At 32.2% G+C, this 19,079-nt stretch overlaps 1 protein-coding gene across 2 annotated transcripts in view; it reads right to left on the bottom strand.

The window, feature by feature from the left end:
* LOC142323312 (synaptic vesicle 2-related protein) overlaps positions 1-19,079 on the bottom strand; it is a 64,026-nt gene that overhangs the window by 30,274 nt on the left and 14,673 nt on the right. For both annotated transcript variants that reach the window (XM_075362791.1, XM_075362789.1), the window contains 3 exons: positions 13,843-13,906; positions 11,075-11,200; positions 8,778-8,986 (listed from right to left, as the gene is read on the bottom strand). In XM_075362791.1, the coding sequence (XP_075218906.1) occupies positions 8,778-8,986; positions 11,075-11,200; positions 13,843-13,906 (399 nt within the window). The remainder of the gene's footprint in view (positions 1-8,777; positions 8,987-11,074; positions 11,201-13,842; positions 13,907-19,079) is intronic.

Consider the following 19,079-nt stretch of genomic DNA (forward strand, 5'->3'; position numbering starts at 1 on the left):
TAATTATATTCAATTTCAACGTTCAATTTATTATGTTTTTAAATAAAAAAAACCATAGAATACAGCTATAACAGATAAAATGTACCTAAAACTGAAGGTAGTTAACTAATATAAATTATTTCTTCCTTTTGGGGGCAGTAGGGTTCTCACTTTGTAAAAACCAGCAATAGTCGCTCATCATTGATTTGTCCCATCTGTTTTGGTACATTGCTGCATTTCCAATATATCTTGGTGGAAGCGTTCTCCCTGCTCATCACTCACAGCATCTAAATTTGGTGGGAAAAAGTGAACATGGGAATGCAAAACATGAATTTTTAATGATATCTGGCAGTCTTAATTTTTTTAGCTCAACAAAAGATTTCCTACTAAAAGATCACTATTTTCTACTTTGTTATTTCCAAGAAAACCATGAACTACATCCTTAAATGACTTCCATGCTGCTAGCTCTTTATTATTCAACTTTTTGTCAAAATTTTCATCACTAAGTAATTTTCTAATTTCAGGTCCAATGAATATTTCTTCTTTTAATTTTGCATCACTTAATTTATTAAACACTTATCTTAAATATTTAAATCCTTCTTTTTTATTCAATGCTTTGACAAAATTCTTTATCAACTCTAATTTTATATTTAAATGTGGCAAAAAACATGCTGAGGGTTGATTAACGAAACATATTTAATACTGTTTGGTCCAAGAGTGAAAGTGTCTCTTTTTGACCACTCTTTAATCGTATAATGTTCACTTGTTGCACAGCTGTCCCACAAACAGAAGAAGCAACAGTATTCTGTAAAACCACCTTGGAGACTGAGAAGACCGATAACTTTGAGGTCATCACAGATACTCCATAAGTGAGTGTAGTAATTGACTGCTTTCAAAATGAATGACATACTTTCATATGTCTCTTTCATTCCAACAGCATGCGCTACAGGTACAGAAGGACTTTGTTTGAATTATGCAGTAGCACTGCTTTTAATTTGTTTTTAATGAATCAATGAATAACCGTCAATCATCAGCATTGTAAGAAACACTCAGAGCAGACATCAAACCTTCTACATCACAACAGGAACACAACAGATCTTTCTTAGTGAAATATTTCATCTGGTCTTTAAATCTGTTTCTAAAATATGAAATTTTAGTATCCTTATTCAATAACTTCCACTACTTTAAGCATGAAACTAGAAGTTCTGCTTGCTGTTTTGATAAATACAACTCGCAAACCAAATCGTTAAGTTCCACTTGTGAAATGAGATGTGGTTCACTATTTAATTTTTCTGGTATGAAATCATCTCTTGAAGCTTGTGCCGCCACAGTATTCTTAGAACAATCCTCTTCAGAATCTGAAATCTTCTGCCAGGAAGCTGGGACTGTCAGAGTAGGTAAATTATCTTCATGAGGAATTGGTCACCATCATAGCCATCATAATGTTCAATGGAACATTTGAGTAGACAATATTACTTTTATTTTTTGAAGAGAACCCAGTGACATGAGTTATACAGAAATAGCAGTTGTCATAATTATATAAAGAAAATGTATAATTATATGTCAAATACACCATATTAGGGATCTTTAACCTTCTCCCATCACAATGATCCGTGCTTCATTAGCGCTCTGCGAAAATATGTTGGTATCTGATTGCCTCCCTTCATAGTCTTATGCTACCCTCTTGTGAAAAAAATTTCAAAAAATTACAGTATATTAAAGAGATTTAACAGATTCTGACAAAAAAATAACTGTTACGATTGGATATTTTTTATGCCTGTAACAACAACAAAATTGAAACAGTACAAAAATTACGATAATTTAATTGCAGAATTTTTTTTGTGCATTTCTACCGCGTTTTTTAAATCTATAAATCCATAATCGTCATAGCAATTATAATACACAAGTCACACACACACAAGCACATTTCTGAGAAAAAATGGTCATATTCTTTCTAGTCTAAATAAAAAATTTTACATCATATAAACGTCATTCAAATTGTGTAATAAAACTGATTCCTTTGTGAATATAAAACAAAATAACTGACTTAGATGCCATATAAAATGATTTTGTAACAGTGTTTTAAAACTGACGCCGTACATAACCAGTTCCAAGACTAAATGATCTGAAAAGGTTAAACAAAGATAACTCAACCACTTGGCATGATAGAGAATTTATGATTACATTCTCTGTTTCAGTATAAAAAATATTCATAAAACAGTAACAAACATAACTGTTTTGAAAATGTTGTAGACCAGTGTTATTATTGTAGACATTCTTGGTGAATCTTAGGGCAATTTTTTTTTCTTACTGATTGAAAAGCTTTTAAGTCGGATAAGTTAACTTTTTTTATTACATAACTACTACTGACATTAATTATTACTATTAGAAATAATAATGTAGCCATTTTATTTTATTTGAAATCAACTGGCGGTATTTGCAAATAATTATATTAGTAGAAATTTTAACTGTAATAATCAACATGACTTGTAGAGAAATATTTTGCTCACTGTGGATTTCATATTCAAAAACCAACTTGGAAGTGGGTTGTACACCACACATTGTCAATGAAATTCTAATTTCCTTGGGGAGGGAAACAAACTGCAGTACATGTAAAATATAAAGGCAGGTCCTCCCTACAAGCTGCCTCTACTTGCCTCCTCTACACCACTACTATAACCCAACATGCAGAACACAAGCTGCTGGTTGCCACAAAAGTAAAACTTCTTATTCATTTATTTAAATTTGTCGTTTATTTATTATGAACATAATAATATAATATATATATATATATATATATATATAATAATAGTATAATATTATTATACAGAGTGACTTAGAGTAAACTGATGTTTTTTGACCAGCCAGTGCATTTTTGTTACAGATGGTGGGGAGATTGAGGTTAGGTAATTCACTTGAGTGCGGCCTACCATTTTAGTCATAATGGAGCAGTGGACGATACAGCATCGTGTTTTCGTGTACGATACTTTTATTCAAAATAATGAGTTTATTATCACAACACAGTGGATCTTTTGTCACCATTTCAACATTGATCGGAATGGCACATTTCCAAGCTGAAACACGTTAAGATGAGTTGAGGCATTCAGAACAAAGCCACCAACAAAGAAACAAAGACTAAAGAAAATGCCACCAGGCCCTGCAAGAACCGCAAGGATGCCAGAAAACATTGCCAGAGTGAGAGCGGCATTAATCAGGAGTCTGAGTCGATCTGCACACAGACATCCATGAGAACTAAACATGAGCTGTGATTGTGTGAGAAAGATTTTATGACTTGATTTGAAATTCCATCCGTATAAAATGCAGGTGGTCCAGCAACTCAAAATGGGGGACTATGAAGTAAGAAAAGGCTTTGTAGTGCATATTCAAGTGTTGTTTAATGATAACCCTAATGTAATACTGTTAATGAGCAACAAAGCTCATTTTCACCTAAACTGCTCAGTAAACAAACAAAACTTTTGTTACTGGGCCCCTCAAAATCCCTGAACATTCATGAAAAACCTCTCCACTCTCTGAAAGTTACTGTTTGATGTGCGGTTGCCCATTTTTGAGTAATCGGGCTGTATTTTTTTTGAGGAAAATGGCATCACAGTGACAGTGAACTCACAACGCTATGTTCACAAATTGAATACATTTCTTGGATCAGAAATTCAGAGGCAGGATTAAACATGAGAAGCATTTATTTCCAACAAGATGGTGTCACAGCGCACACTGCCCACACATCAATGGCAGATGTGAGAAACACATTACCTGGCCAGCTGATTTCTCATTTTGGTGATGTACCATGGGCGCCAAGGTCACCGGATTTGTCCTGTGACTACTTCCTGTGGGGATATTTGAAAGAACCTGTTTATGCTCACAACTCCGTAATTTAATAGACTTGAAAGATGCAATTACAGAAGAGGTGCATTTGTTTGAACAAGACATGTTGACCCGAGTTGAGAATGATTTTCTAAAGAGGATAGAAACCTGCATTCAAATGGATGGCCACCACGTGACTGACATAATTTTCAAAAAATGACTATTTTTAATCAAATACTATGTTTTAACCTTTATTTGTGTAACAATAAAATAATATTATTTTGTAAACAAACTTTGTACTGCTCATTTGAAAACCGTCCATTTCCCGTAAGTCACCCTGTATTATTTATTTCATCTATTATTTATTTATTCTACTATTAACTAATTTTTAGTTATTAACTAATTTATTTGAGCTTCTTCTATATAAATTATTTTGTATTTTCTATTTTACATTTATAAAATATATGAATTAATGTTTTAATTTATTAAATTAATTTTACGTTCATTATAGTACAAACTTAATATACCTCTGTAATATTTATAATTTTTTATCATAATAATTATGAGGGTAAATGAAATATAACGGGATTTTATTTTTTTTAAATTTATTTATTGAAAATTAAAAGACAAATATAATTTATTTTTCTACATAGCCTTCCTGCTTTAGAAATACATTTTTCCCAGCCAGAAGGATGGTTTTTTATTGGAGCATCATAGAATGAAGCTGGTTGCATCAGAAAATTGCGCACGAATCCCTCCACACCCTCCTCATCTTCAAATTGTTGTCCTCCTAGAGCTTCTTTAAGCAATCCAAATAAAAATAAAATTTGCAGGATGATAGGTCCAAGCTGTAGAGAGAATAATCAAGCTGAGTCCAGTACATTTCTTCTAGTTTTGAGACCATTAAAAGTTGCAGTATGGGCCCTGGCATTTTTGTGGAGGAGGATGGCCTCTCAAATCAGCTGGCCTCATCTTTTACGACAATATGGAGCCCTCACCTCATTCAACAGCTTGCAGTAGTAAGCAGCATTGATTGTGTCGCTCATGCAAAAAATTGATGAGCAAAATGCCTCGCCAGTCGAAAAAAACGGTTGAAAGAACCTTGCCAGCTGACAATTGAGTCTTGGCTTTCACTGTGGCTGCCACCCCTTTCCTCCACCACTCCATACTGGCTTCTTTCGACTGGGTAGTGTAGTGGTGGACCCACATTTTGTCATAGGTGACGATCAAACTCACAAAAGCATCACCTTCTTTCGCAAACCTTGCTGCAAGCCTCTGACAGACCTCCAAACATCTCAACTTCTGATCTGCGGTCAAAAGACGAGGGACCCATCTGACACACACTTTATGGAATTGTAGGACATTTGTGTTGATCACTTGACAGCTCCCATAACTTATTCCAACCTGTTCTGTAATTTTGGATACTCTCACCAATCGATCATCTTCAAGAATGTCTTGAAATATGTGAATGTTTTCGTCTGTAATGCTGGTCCAAGGACGGTGATCGTGTTCCTGATTTTCTACTCGTTCTTGTCCTTCCTTGAACTCTTTATGCCAGGCAAACACACGAGTCCTTGACAATGTTTGGCCCTGAACTGTGCAGTCAATCTCCAGAAAATTTCCTTCACTAGAACTCCTTCATGAGCAAGAAATTTTATAATAATGCGTTGCGCAGTGGAAGGGTGCACCTGTTGCTCCAACATCATGAGCGTTACTGATGAACTGGTTGGGAGTGTGGAATGGCTGGCTCTCCCCACTCCTAATGACCCCACCCAAGCATACTAGAAGTGCAGGCTCAGTCCTACCAATCACAGACGCTCAGAAACAAAAACTCCCATTTACATTTGATTTACCCTCATATATTACTTTTACTCAAGTTTCTTTACACTTCATTCAAGTATTTTTTTGTACAATTTAATATTTTTATTTTGCATTTTTATAGGTCTACAAAGCTCAAAAGGATATTAATTTTTTCGAAAAGGAAATTAAAAAAAAAATTAAACACTTAAGCTATATAAATGAGAAAAAGACCACTTTCAGTAACGACATACTTTTCAGAGTCTTGCCCAGATTTGGCATGATTTCTTTTTCCAGTCCTCGATAGGAACATTTTTCAAACCATTTTCTACCAGGTCTTTTGTGTCTTTAATTGTAAACATTTTGTTGTTTCATGCCACCTTATCTTTTACTTGGGCCCAAACAAGCTCTATTGGGTTGTAATGATGATATGGTGGTAACCACACTACTTCATGGCCCATTTACTCAGCAATCTCATATCATTTGTACTTATTTTTGTAATCTTTGACTAACATGCAAAGTTCAATAACAGTTTGTGTTGAATCATGATTAATTTTTTCTCTGTTAACCAAGCTAAAACATCTGCTTTTTTATTTACTAAATGGAAACTGTTCTGCAAGAATCAAATGGTAGCTTACATTGTACACTACTAGCACACAACCTTCTTCTAAACTCAACAGATCAATAATAAATCACTCCCTGAAAAAAATGCCATTCATTTGATTGTGATAGTTTCTGGAATTTTTTGCTCAGATTATTAATTTCACCCCATCAATAAATCCATGGCTAGCAGTGCCGGCGTGGCAAATTATTAGTCACCATCCTTTACCCATTGGCAGTTAGAAATCATTTTTACATTCACAATCTTGCCACATGAATTTTTTGCATGGTTAGGTTGACCTATGTCTCATCGAGGCAAATAATTAGTCATTCCTGACTAAAATTGTCTACATCAGTTATCCAATTTTTATGAGGCATCTTCTTATTAGGAGATTTAAGTGAAACTGATGGTTTTTGGACGCTGACATAACAAATTTCATCGAATACAGATGCAGCAAATAAGCTCTCACAGGCTTTGGCACATATTCTTTGCAAACTGCAAAGGCTGCATGAGTAAGCAAGTTGCCGTTCCTGGATAGATGTAAATGTTTCGCGAATAGTTGCTTCAGCTTTATTTTGCAGAACACCTTTCAGATAACTATACACACTGAAAATAAAATTTTTTGACTGTCTTTGGATTGCTTTACCATTCACTGCTGATGGGTAATGCCACCAGTTCTATAGCATGTGAACTGAACAAAAACTGTAATGAAACTATACATGCACAACTGAAGAAATTTTATATAATATTTCGGACTGACAATTGTTGTATAATCACAACAAATGATTCATTACAATGGATGACAGGTGTGTACATGCAATTTAAAAATAAATTAAAAAAAAAAAACTATGCCACATCAAATAAAATTATAACATTATAGCCTATAATAAATAAACAACTCATTCCATATACTTCTGTATTACATCAATATTACTATTTATTTATAACAAAACCTTAGTTTAACATAATTGAAAAAAAAACAACATATACTTTCAAGAAATAAATGAATTACTTCATATAAATCTTGAATAAAATATTAAGCATAAATAATTTTACTTGTAATAACAAATTACCAGAACACATTTTGTTACTATAATAGTATGTTTTAATCAGGTATGGGGCAAGTCATTGCAAATTAATTGATGTGACTTTTTTAGAATATACTACTTTGGTTACTGGTGTAAGAAGTCGCTGAGTGATGTTAAGAGCAGTAGAGGGGATGCCATAGCATACTAGAAACCTGCCTTCACATGCTACATACACTACAATATTGGATTCTAATTGAAATAAAGGCCTAAAAATGTAACATACAATTTTCAAAAAGCTGTTTTTCATACAGATATGGAAGACATAAAAATATTAATTATAATTAAAATTTATTATTTAGAAATTGTTAAGAAACTTAACTCCTGAATAATTACACAGATAAAAATAAACATATTAACTATTAAAATAAATGAGCAATTAAGATGTGAAAATGATACTGTGATAAATGAAAGAGAACAGTGATAAGAGAATTTTTTATAATATACAGATTACATAAATATATAATTTAATAAAAATGTTTAAATAGAGATATATAAAAGATGTTAGGTCTTGTTTACTTTTAAATTGGACCATCCAGCACTATGAGAATGCAAGGAAACAACTTACATTTCTGATAATAATCATTATATACTATTATCATTAAGTCAAAGGAAGTTATTGATGAAACTGAGCAGGCTGTGCATTCTATGGCCCCTTTTTTCTTTTTACAATGTTTGGATTGCCTTCATTATATAAACTTTAATGATCATTTAAAAAAAAAATGGTTTTTATAATAGTAATCTATGCAGAGTAAAATTTGTTTTTATATAGTTTTAAGTTTTGTTCATTTAAAAAATTATGGCATACTTGAGATTGTGAATAGTCCATCTTTTTTTTATAAAAAGATGATACAAATGCACACCTGCATTTGTATCATGCATGTGATCTTGTGTGTGATATAATTTGTATCACGTTTATGATCTTGTGGCAAGCAACAATACGAGTTGATGATACAATCCATATGAAATGATAAAACAGCCTAGAGTTATAACAAGTACATTGTAATAAAATGATAGAGGCATCAGTATGGACACATCTCTAGGCTGTATAGTAAGGAAAAAGATTTCAGAAAATTGGATAACAATATGTAGGTTTTAACGGTGAAATAATAACAGCATTATAAAAAGGTTTTTATGAATATATGTGTTGTATCTTGATCTGATGATGATATCGAGAATAGCTCACCTCATCACAGGTCAACCTGACCACAGGCTGCAAATTCTGTATGAAGAGGGCTTAAGAGTAAACTGCAATCCTAAAAATGTGTTTAGCTCTGTATTATAGTTTTAAAATAAAATACCCTAAAGAAGACTTCAGAAACTAAACAAAGGTAAGATTCTGATTGTCTGAAGTATTGTAGTACAAATCAAGGTGCGATTGCTATATGTATATTTTAGCAACATGGCTAATGACCAAAGTAGTCAATGCCACAGACAGAAAAAAATCAATGTTATAACAGATTACAGAAAACAATGCAAAAATATTATTGACATACCAAATAAACCAAAGCAGAAAAGAGGTTCTTCGTAACTGTGGAATGAGAAGATCCTTAACACGACCTCTTTCCCCAATAACAGAATCATCAACAACAAGGCGACCTAGCAGCATTGGCTTATTATTATCTGAAGCAACTTGCTTTAAAGTAGCCAGTGCTTTATCCGGCTGACCTGAAGCTACATGATATCGTGCACTTTCTGGTAGCCACTGAAAGTCAAATAATTTTCTTATACAGTGATAATAATAGATGTAATTTTTTCTATAACACTATTCAGACTGTCATGCATGAATAACTAGTAAGCAACAATATCAAATTAAAATGCAATAGCAAGAATATTAATAATTTGAAGGCCAGATGTTTTAACTCCAACTTGAATAGAAAAATCTGCTGAAGAGCTCAAGACTGAGCACAACACAATATCTGTATTATAGCCTGAGCACTATAAAAATGTTAAGGTAGTCACACATATTATTGAAATTTAAATAAATGTAAGTAACTAAACATAATACCTAAATATCTCTTCTTAAATATCTTAATGCTAAATTTTTATTTTTACTTCTCTTTACAAAGTTATGAAGATTAAAATTTTACTAAAAAGAAAACAGGAAAAACAGCATATTTTTATACATATTGGCTATAATTCCTACAGAATTTTGTAAAATAAAGTGAAATTTGCAACTAATATGCAGAAAAGAGCACGGTTTAGTAAGGAATTAAATTCAATGTTTTTCCATTAAGTGGTCTGTCAGGTCTAACTCTTCAAGGTTTTCTTTTGTGATGTGTAGTATGCCTTCTGGTCTTTTTTTTATGAAAAGAGGAGGTCCTGAAAACATTTTGAAAGATGCAGAGCAACCATTAGATAAGAAAATTTTCTTAACATATAAAACATAGGTGTGGACTGCAGCATAAAGTAGTAGTACAACTGAACAAATCTTTAATATTAAAAAAAAAGTAAGTTACTTTAAACATGAAATTTTAATCAAAATGAAAACTCAAAAAGACAATCAAAACTGATTTACAAGCTACAAAAATTTTGTTTTTATATTAAATTAGTTTTGATAAAATGTTAATATTAAAAAACTCATTTAGTCATATAGCGATGCATTTTAACCGAAAACTGTTTATATCAGTAATACTTGTTAGGGTTTAGTGCCATCACATATTATTCCAAGTCTTTAAATTTTTATTAATATAGACTAACCACCTTTATTTTTTGTTTTATAATAAACTGTATATTTTGCGAATGTTGCTCTGATCAAATTTTTACCATGTTTCCCTTGATCTATTCAAGCAAATGGCAGGGCAGTTCCTTATTTCATCAACAGAGCAGAAGACCGTTTCTGATGTGACCTTTATAATGTACTACTATATAAGATAAGAATAAAATATTTATTTATATATCAGAGGTTCCTCTCCATCAATGAATTCAGTTTAATTATCACACATGAGGTTCACTTGCTGATGCTAATAACCAATAAGTTACATTAGAATATGTGAATTATTTTTTTTGTTTGTTTGATAAATTAATTCACCACAAAAGCTTTGATAGCTTGTTCACGGGAGTATGGAAATGGAAATTTGTAAAATATGAAAAATGCCATGCCTGACCAGGATTTGAACTCGAGACCTCTAGATGAAAAGCTGAAACTCTTATCACTCTGCCACGGAAATCAGCAAATACTATATCTGAAGTTTTTTTTAACTATATATTTAATAAAAAATTTTCCAAACATTTTATAAAATTACTACTCCCAGTATTTAATTTAATAAAAAAAGAAAAACTATTCATTTTTTTTTTCATTCTGAACAATAATCACAATGCAATAAATTTATTTAATTTCAGTACTTTACATTTGAAATGTGAAATCGCAAAAGTATATTTACTTTTAAAGCATAATTAAATTCTAAATATTCATACCAATTTCAGCTCATTCCAAAATTCAAGTTATAGGTTAAACAATTTATATATACTTTTTAAACACATCCAGATCATTTTTTAAACATTTTAAAACATAATGTACAAAGATTTACACTAAAACTTATTGATACTGAACACATAACAGTACATAAATTGAATTATTTGTTTTGCTCCAAATTAAGAACAGAAAAATTAAAAGGAAACACAAAATTATAAAGAGCCAAGTAACATCAACTTGACACGGAAACATCGTAACAAAATAATGCACATGAACAAAAGAAAAGCACATCTGTATTGATGATAAAAAATGTTATGACAATTATACTTACGAATTCTAAAGAAAGGAATAAAAATAAAAGTTTTTTTTTATACTTACAGGACAAATACATGCAAAAGCCAGAAGAGGTCCAGTTGAAAAAGCTAGTAACCACTGCCATCCAAGTGTTGGCATTATTAATAATGCTAGTAACACTTCAAAACAAGCACCAAGTGCCCAGAAACACTAGAATCACAAAGATAAAATTAACAGATTTACTAAAATAAAAATAAAAATAAAAAGGGTCTGGTTAATGTGATAAACCACATTCCTTACAACCTGAAGGTTCTATTATAACACTTGAATCCTCTCCAGGAATAGTGGATCTTGAAATTATATGAATGTGAAAAAGGAATAGGGTATCAAGAAAACTAAATTAAACATGACATCAAAACAGTACAGCTTATTTACGAGGTGTGGCTATTAAATAACAAGATTAATGGTATAAAATATCTTATTTTAAATTTATGCATATTTAGTTCTTCAATATACACCCCTCCACTATCCCTACAACGCTCCATGTGAATTTTCCATTGTTCGAAATAGTGCTGGAAGTCTTCTTCTGTGTGCTCTTTCATAACGTGTGCCACTTTTTCTTTCACAGCTTCAATGGTCTGAAATCTTGTTCCTTTTAATGCAGATTTCACCTTGGGGAACAGATAAAAGTCACATAGTGCCTGGTCAGGTGAATAAGGTGGATGGTCTAACACTGGGATGTTATACTTGGCTAGAAACGTCTTGGACAGACAATGCAATGTGAGCCGAGTGTTGTTCTGATGAACCCATGACTTGTTCTTGCCCAATTCGAGTCTTTTTTTTCTTATTTTTTCATGGAGTTGGACAAGGACCTGAAGGTAATGTTGATTAATACTTTGACCTTCAGGAACCCAGTGAAGGTACACAATCCCATGAATATCAAATAAACAATCATCTTCACTTTGAATTTTGATTTGCTCATTCAAGCTTTTTTAGCTTTCGGTGAAGTTGGGGCCTTCTAAAGCATGGATTGATGCTTAGTTTCTGGATCATAAATGAAAAACCAAGATTCATCACATGTTATCACTCTTACCAAGGAAGTTTGGGTCAGTTTCAATGGCATTCAAAGTGTCAGAACAAATACCATTTTCATAGGCACCATTTTCACACACATTCTTTGCATGTTAAAATTGTTATACAAAATTTGTCTTACGCATTCTTTGTCAATTCCTACAGTTTTAGCAACTGCATGAATAGTTAATTGACAGTCAGATCGTATCAGATTACCAATTTTTTAAATATTTTTATCCGTTTTTGACATGGAAGGGCGACCCGGAAAACATCATCTTCAACTTGTATAAATTAAAGTTTCCACTTACCAGCAATTTTCAATATATATGTCCTAGTACTTTCAGAGTCACTACTCCATCATCAGGGATTTCATAGAAGATGCTAATTTAAAATTCATATGTGTAACTTCTCTATGTATAATTATATTTTAAATTAAAATTGTTATGTTCATAATAGTCAATCGTCAAAAAATAAAAAAATAATTTATACATCAATAAGAATGTAACATCATGTCCATAAGATGTTTACGACTATTATGAAACATAAATCATCATTTGTATTTCATATCATTTTTATATTATTTTACTAATTTATTTACATATTATAAAATAATATGTATAAATTACTTTTTTAATTTTTTGATAATCAACTATTATGAACATAACAATTTTAATTAAAAATATAATTATACAAACAGAAGTTACACATACAAATTTTGAATTAGCATCTTCTATGAAATCCCTGATGACGGAATGATGGAGTAGTGACTCCGAAAGTACTAGGACATATATACTGAGAATTATTGGTAAGTGAAAACTTTCATTTATACAAATTGTATTAATACCAATGGTGCCAAATGCTTAGGAAATTAAATCATCTTCAACGTCTTCTTGGCCATCTTAGAAACACTTAAACAACTCAGAAACCATGCACATGATAAACATTCATTCCCACATACTTCTTTCAATAAAAGATTAGTTTCGGTAGCAGTTTTTTTTTCATATGAAATTTTACAATTCTTTGCTCTAATAAAACACTTATCATTTCTTCGGCAAAACAAAAAAAAAACAGATGTTATCCAAATGAAGGTCACGGCCAGACTAATATGTCTACAGAAACTGGAGTGGCAACAACAAAAAGAAAAAGCTTCATGCCACACAGCTGTTGGTCATACGAATTTGGTGCATGTGAAGTTCTTCTGTAGCAGCACTAGTCTCGTTATTTAATAGCTACACGTTGAATATTTAGAATGGCTGTTCTATATATTTTTGCCAGAGCCATAACTTTACCTGCCTTTCTTGCCTAGTATAATGAAAAGAGCAATATTATTATTATGCTGTCTCTCCTTTTTAAATAGTTCTTAGATGATTTTAGCAAAATTCTATCAAATAAGATAACATCTTTATTCATTAATTTTGTTGTTCAGCAGTAGCTTTGTACAGATGCTGAACTGAGATGCTGCATTAAATTTATAAGGATAACTTAAAGTTAAAGGATGCTGCATTCTGAGATGTTCCAGGTATTGCGGAACCACCAGATTATAGGAAAATGTAGTTTAGCATCTTATCCAGAACTGAAACTCTTAATTTTTATCTTCCAAAAACATGTTTCATTCTGATAGTGGGAGAAATTTTTTATCAACTATCATTTTGAACACTTGTTTTTAATTAGATGAACAGAACAGAATTAGATTTTAATATAGTACAATATCTATTATTTTGCAATGTGCAAAAAAACATTGTTATACATTAAAAAGGAATAATTTTAATAACAATACTCACATCTAGCAACACAACACATTTGGCTCGTTGTTTAGAGGGTAAAAATTCAGCGTACAATGTTACACTATAATAACACACACAAAAAAAACAAATTGAAAATGTTAAAATGCAACATATAACAACACAATTTATAATGTCTACAGATTTAATAAGGGTGAGAGCTAAAATATTTTTTCTGATGATATTCATGACTATCTCTTTGTTTAAGTAATTTAGCCTTATTAAACAAGGACATATAACAAACATTGTCGTTCATTGTCTTATATGTTTTCAGAAGCAATTCAATAAATCACAGATAAGTTTGGTTCAACATGTGTTATTCACACACAGCCTTCATCTAAAAAATTTGAAAAATTTATAGTTCTTTTTAAAGTGTGCGCACCTGATAATGGTTTGTGCAAAAATTTATAGTGAACTCAATTTACTTCAGCCAAAATAAGCTAAACAATTATTGGAACAAATTTTTTAAATACAACATATTTGCCACATATTTTATAAGGTATTAAAAAAAATATAATACAGTAAATATGTCAGTGATCGAAATGGTAAACATAAATTTTTAACTGTGTTTTCAATCAATATTTTATATTTTAGTAGTTGTTTTTATTTACAATTTTTAAATAAATAACATTTTTTTTAAATTACATCAAGAAAGTACTATCACAATTGGAATTAATAAATGAAGAAAGAGATGCTGTTAAATCAAGACACAGTAACTGTTAAAAATTATGGATTTATAATGAAAATTTATAATTACAAGTATTTTATCCACTGTCTAATATAATCCTTGAAGTGTTGAGTCTGGTCTGTGGATAGGGAGCTGAACTGCAGGAAAAAGTGGGTAAGTCCCTGGATTGCAAATAAGGAGGTCATTATTATGATTGTTAACTGAGAATAAGGGAACCCAAACAGGGGACAGGTAGGTGCAGTATCTGAGGTGTGGTGGGGGTACTTGTTGAAGCAGAAAGATTATACACCTACAAAATGCCACAAGCCAAAAGGGTACTGGATTACTGGCGAATATTGGCCATCAGTAAATAGGCCAACAGGTTCGCTAAGCAATAATCTGATGGTCTCATTCTACCATCACTGATACATTCAAGATGTATCAGAAAGTAGTGGATCTTATAAAAATTAGTCATGAAGTAGCATTGTTCTGACAAGCCACCAGAGGATATTAACTGGTTAATCTTGAAGGTGAATATAGATGTTTTCAAAGCCAGAGAAGGAAGCCTAAGGGAGTAAACCTCAAAGGAAAATTAGGCAAGTCTGGAGGCCTTAACAGACAGCCCACCTGATCGGCTGGTCATAGGGCTAATATCCCACTGGATGAATTTTAGCAAATTTAGAGAAATAGGCCTGAAACCAAAAAGCAGAAAGTGGAGACAAAAGAAATGTGTAGAGAGAGAACACATCCCTACACCAAATATTTTGGATTCAAAATTAAAATATTTGGATATTCTGGATTCAATTCAACAATATCCTACAAATCTTAAAGACATCTAATAAATATTTCAAACTGATGTTAAGACCATCCATGGAAAACTAGATGCATAATGAATCGATACAATTCACAACTTTTTCAATAACCATAAAGGTAACAATAAGAAAATACATGCTCTGAAGTAAGGTAAAAGAAGTCATTTTACCATTAATTCATACTGAGATTATATTTGCACAAAATCATTGTTTTTAGAAAAGTTTTGTTTTTGTTGCCAGTTTCTACTTTGCAAACTCAATAAATTTTTTACTATAATACTATGTGACTAAACACCAATATGCTAATTGGAAATTTCTAAGATAATCAAAAGGTAAGAAAAGTTATCTTCAAAAATCTAATAAAAAGATAATGTTTATATGCTATTAGAATAAGAAAGGAATTATCTATGCATCATCAATTTGTCCTCAAGGAACAAACTGTCACAGAAAATTTTTATTTAAGGATTCTGGGTTGCTTATGGAAGAGAATCAATGTGTGCAGCCTGAGTACATACATACTGGGCAGTTTATTCATTCTTCAGAAAAATGGATTGACTCATCCATAGCCAGGTGGTATCTGTTTTGGGTTGAACTTTTTCTATATGATTGCTAATTTTTGCTTTAATGCCTCCAGAATATCATCATCAGAGATGATTATTTTGTTATGCACCATTTGAAAAAGGTGTGCTTAAATTTTTATTAATCAAAATATAAAAAAATCGCAAAAAATATCAATTTTTTTTCTTATTTCCCTAGACAACTTGATAACTGTTATTTTTAGAGAAAATTATCAAGAGAAAAGTTTTGTAATTAAATTTTTACACATAATACCATCCATTGCAAATCAAAAAATTCATTATTATTGATGCAAAAATAGCAACCATAAAAAAAATGGAAAAAAACAAAAAGTTTTTTTTAGTACTTATACACAGGACCTTCAGATTTTTCCTCAAAGAACATTTTCATATGATAAAGCAACATGCCACATTTCAACAAAATCAGTCTGATGGCTTTTGCAAAATAATTTTGCAATCCAGATTTAAAAAAAAGAAATCTGATCTTTCCAAATTGTGTACAACCTGAAATAAAGTCTCTAGATACTTGAAAATTTAATCACATACAAAAGAGCACTGAAACTTTCAAATGAATTTTGAAAACTTTAGATCTGTTAATTAGGAGAGTCTAGGGAATTTATCAAACATATTTGCAATCTTTTTGCTTTTAAACAAATTGAATACCTCTATGAATTTTTATCTACATTAATTTTAAAAATACTTGGAAAATGCTTCTTTAAAAAAAAAGTTTCAATTCGTTAATTATCTTCAGAGGTATAACCGATCAAAGTTAACCACCGTTTACAACAAAACTAACAGTGCAGTAGGGCTGTTTTTTTTTTTTACAAATACCTTCATCTTTCAGAGAACTTTCCACTCCTGTGTTCATGTGCAACCTAGACAAAATGTAGATTGAAAATGCTCAGGCCGCATGAAAAATGCATGGGCATTTTAGGGTAAATTCATGGGTCTTATGTACAGGGTCATTCACAGGAACCGGATGTTTTTAAAATAATCATAAAAAATTGAATATTTACTTTAATAAAGTTTTATTGGTATTGAAACACTTGTTAAATCAAAGCATTTGTTACTTACTCATGAACGAAAAATTATGTCCAGCAAGTGATGTTCATTTTGGGCAATACATTGTTGTAGCCTTTCACGGTAACTGGCCTCAATTCTTTGCAGCATGTCTACATCAATCTGGGTGACGTGATGATGAATTGCAATCTTTAGGTCCTCCAATGTACGCAGTTTATTGCCATACACACGTGATTTCAGAAACTCCCACAGAAAAATATCACAACTACTCAAGTCGGGCGACCAAGGGGGCCAAGGAATGTCGCCGAATCTATAAACGATCCGTCCCGGAAACAAGTTACGGAGAACAGTCATCGTTGCCCTCGCTGTGTGCACTGTAGCTCCATCCTGCTGGAATAACACATTTTGAAAATCGATTCCCCGGTTTTGTAACTCAGGGATGAAAAACGTAATCAACATCGCAATGTAACGATCAGCTGTTACAGTTATGGTAGCGTCATTTTCTTAGAAAAAAATATGGTCCACTAACACCGATCTTTCCTACTGCACACCAGACACCTTTAGGCTATGAAGTGGTCTCTCATGAAACCGATGTGGGTTTCTTTCTGCCCAATACCGGCAATTCTGTTTGTTGACAAAGCCATTCAGATGAAAATGGGCTTCGTCACTCATTAACAATAACAAATTTTCATTTTCTTCAAAAACGGTAAGCATTTGTCGACAAAATTGTAATCGCTGCGTGAAATCTTGCTCGTTTAACTGCTGCACGACGACTATCTTGTAAGGATGGAAATGCAGGTCTGAATGCAGAATTCGTCTCACCGTACTTGTGCTCATTTGAAGCGCTGCTAAATGCCTCTGAATAGAGCAGCGTGGGCTTCTGACAATGGCTTCCCTTACTCGTTTGATGTTCTCCGGAGTGCTAGCAGTTCGTCGGGGACCTGGTGGTTTTTTCTTCAATATTGAACCGCTTGTTTACCCATCGCAATATTGTGTTACGAGAAGGGACACGTGCATTACAATGGATAATAAACTGACGGCAGAAATCTCGCTGAACAGCAGTTACGGATTCGTCATTTCGCACAAAACTGTCATATGCATACAGGCGTTGGTCTAGCGTCTCCATCTCAACGACTAAAATGTAAATGCTATGAACAAAGGAAACGTCAGACACCAGCCACGTGCCCCTCCCACCGCGAACGCCCGAGTACAACCCACTTCAAAAACATCCGGTTCCCGTGAATGACCCTGTATAAGTACACGAAAAAAATTCCCAAAAAACTTGTTTTCTTCTTTTTCATTTTTTTTTGAGTTATTGCTATTTTTGCATAAATAATAATATACTTTTCGATTTGCAATGGATGATAATGTGTATACAATTTATTAACAAAACTTTTTTCTCTCTTGATCTTTTCTCTAAAATGAACAGTTATAGAGTTATCTTAAGGAAATAGGAGAAAAAATGGATATTTTTGTAATTTTGTTATATTTTTTTGAGTAATTAAAGCAAAAAATTAGCGATCATATAGAAAAGGTCCAAATATGCCCATTTTAAACTGAAACCACCTGGACTACAATCATCCATGCTATTCTAAGAATCTGTCCATCAGTTAAACAGTGAAGTTGCATTAATTGTAGTGTCTAGGGAAATCACAAAAAACAAACAATATCCGCTTTTTTTTTAGAATGTTTGACTTTAATGATGCATCTGCAAGCCATCAGGTAAGGGTCAAAAGAATCTACATATTATTATTCTCAGTTATACAGTTTTCAAGTACAGTAATAATTACAACATTTACAATAAAAACAAAACTCTTTATTACACAAACATATTTTTTGTTCGGTTTCCAAACCTTGTAACAAGTATATAAGAAATTTCTAATGATGAAATACCTAACTAATAATACATTGGTCATTCAAATATAAACCAGAATTTTGCCGTGTGGACTGAGGAAGAGCAGTAAATGTGGTGGTATGTTGTGGGTAGTTAGCTGGATATATGTGAAGGGGAACAACCACCCAGCCATGCCAGTAGGTCACGTCCCATGTCAGCAGCAGAATGTCTCAGCAGGAGGTACTATCGTCAATCAACAAATTACAATCTCATTTCTCACCAATGAAGGTGTCAAATCCTCTGAAATTCTGACTGATCAACTCCAGGCA

The sequence above is a fragment of the Lycorma delicatula genome, chromosome 4 (assembly GCF_047948215.1).
Source record: "Lycorma delicatula isolate Av1 chromosome 4, ASM4794821v1, whole genome shotgun sequence".
Taxonomy (NCBI): domain Eukaryota; kingdom Metazoa; phylum Arthropoda; class Insecta; order Hemiptera; family Fulgoridae; genus Lycorma; species Lycorma delicatula.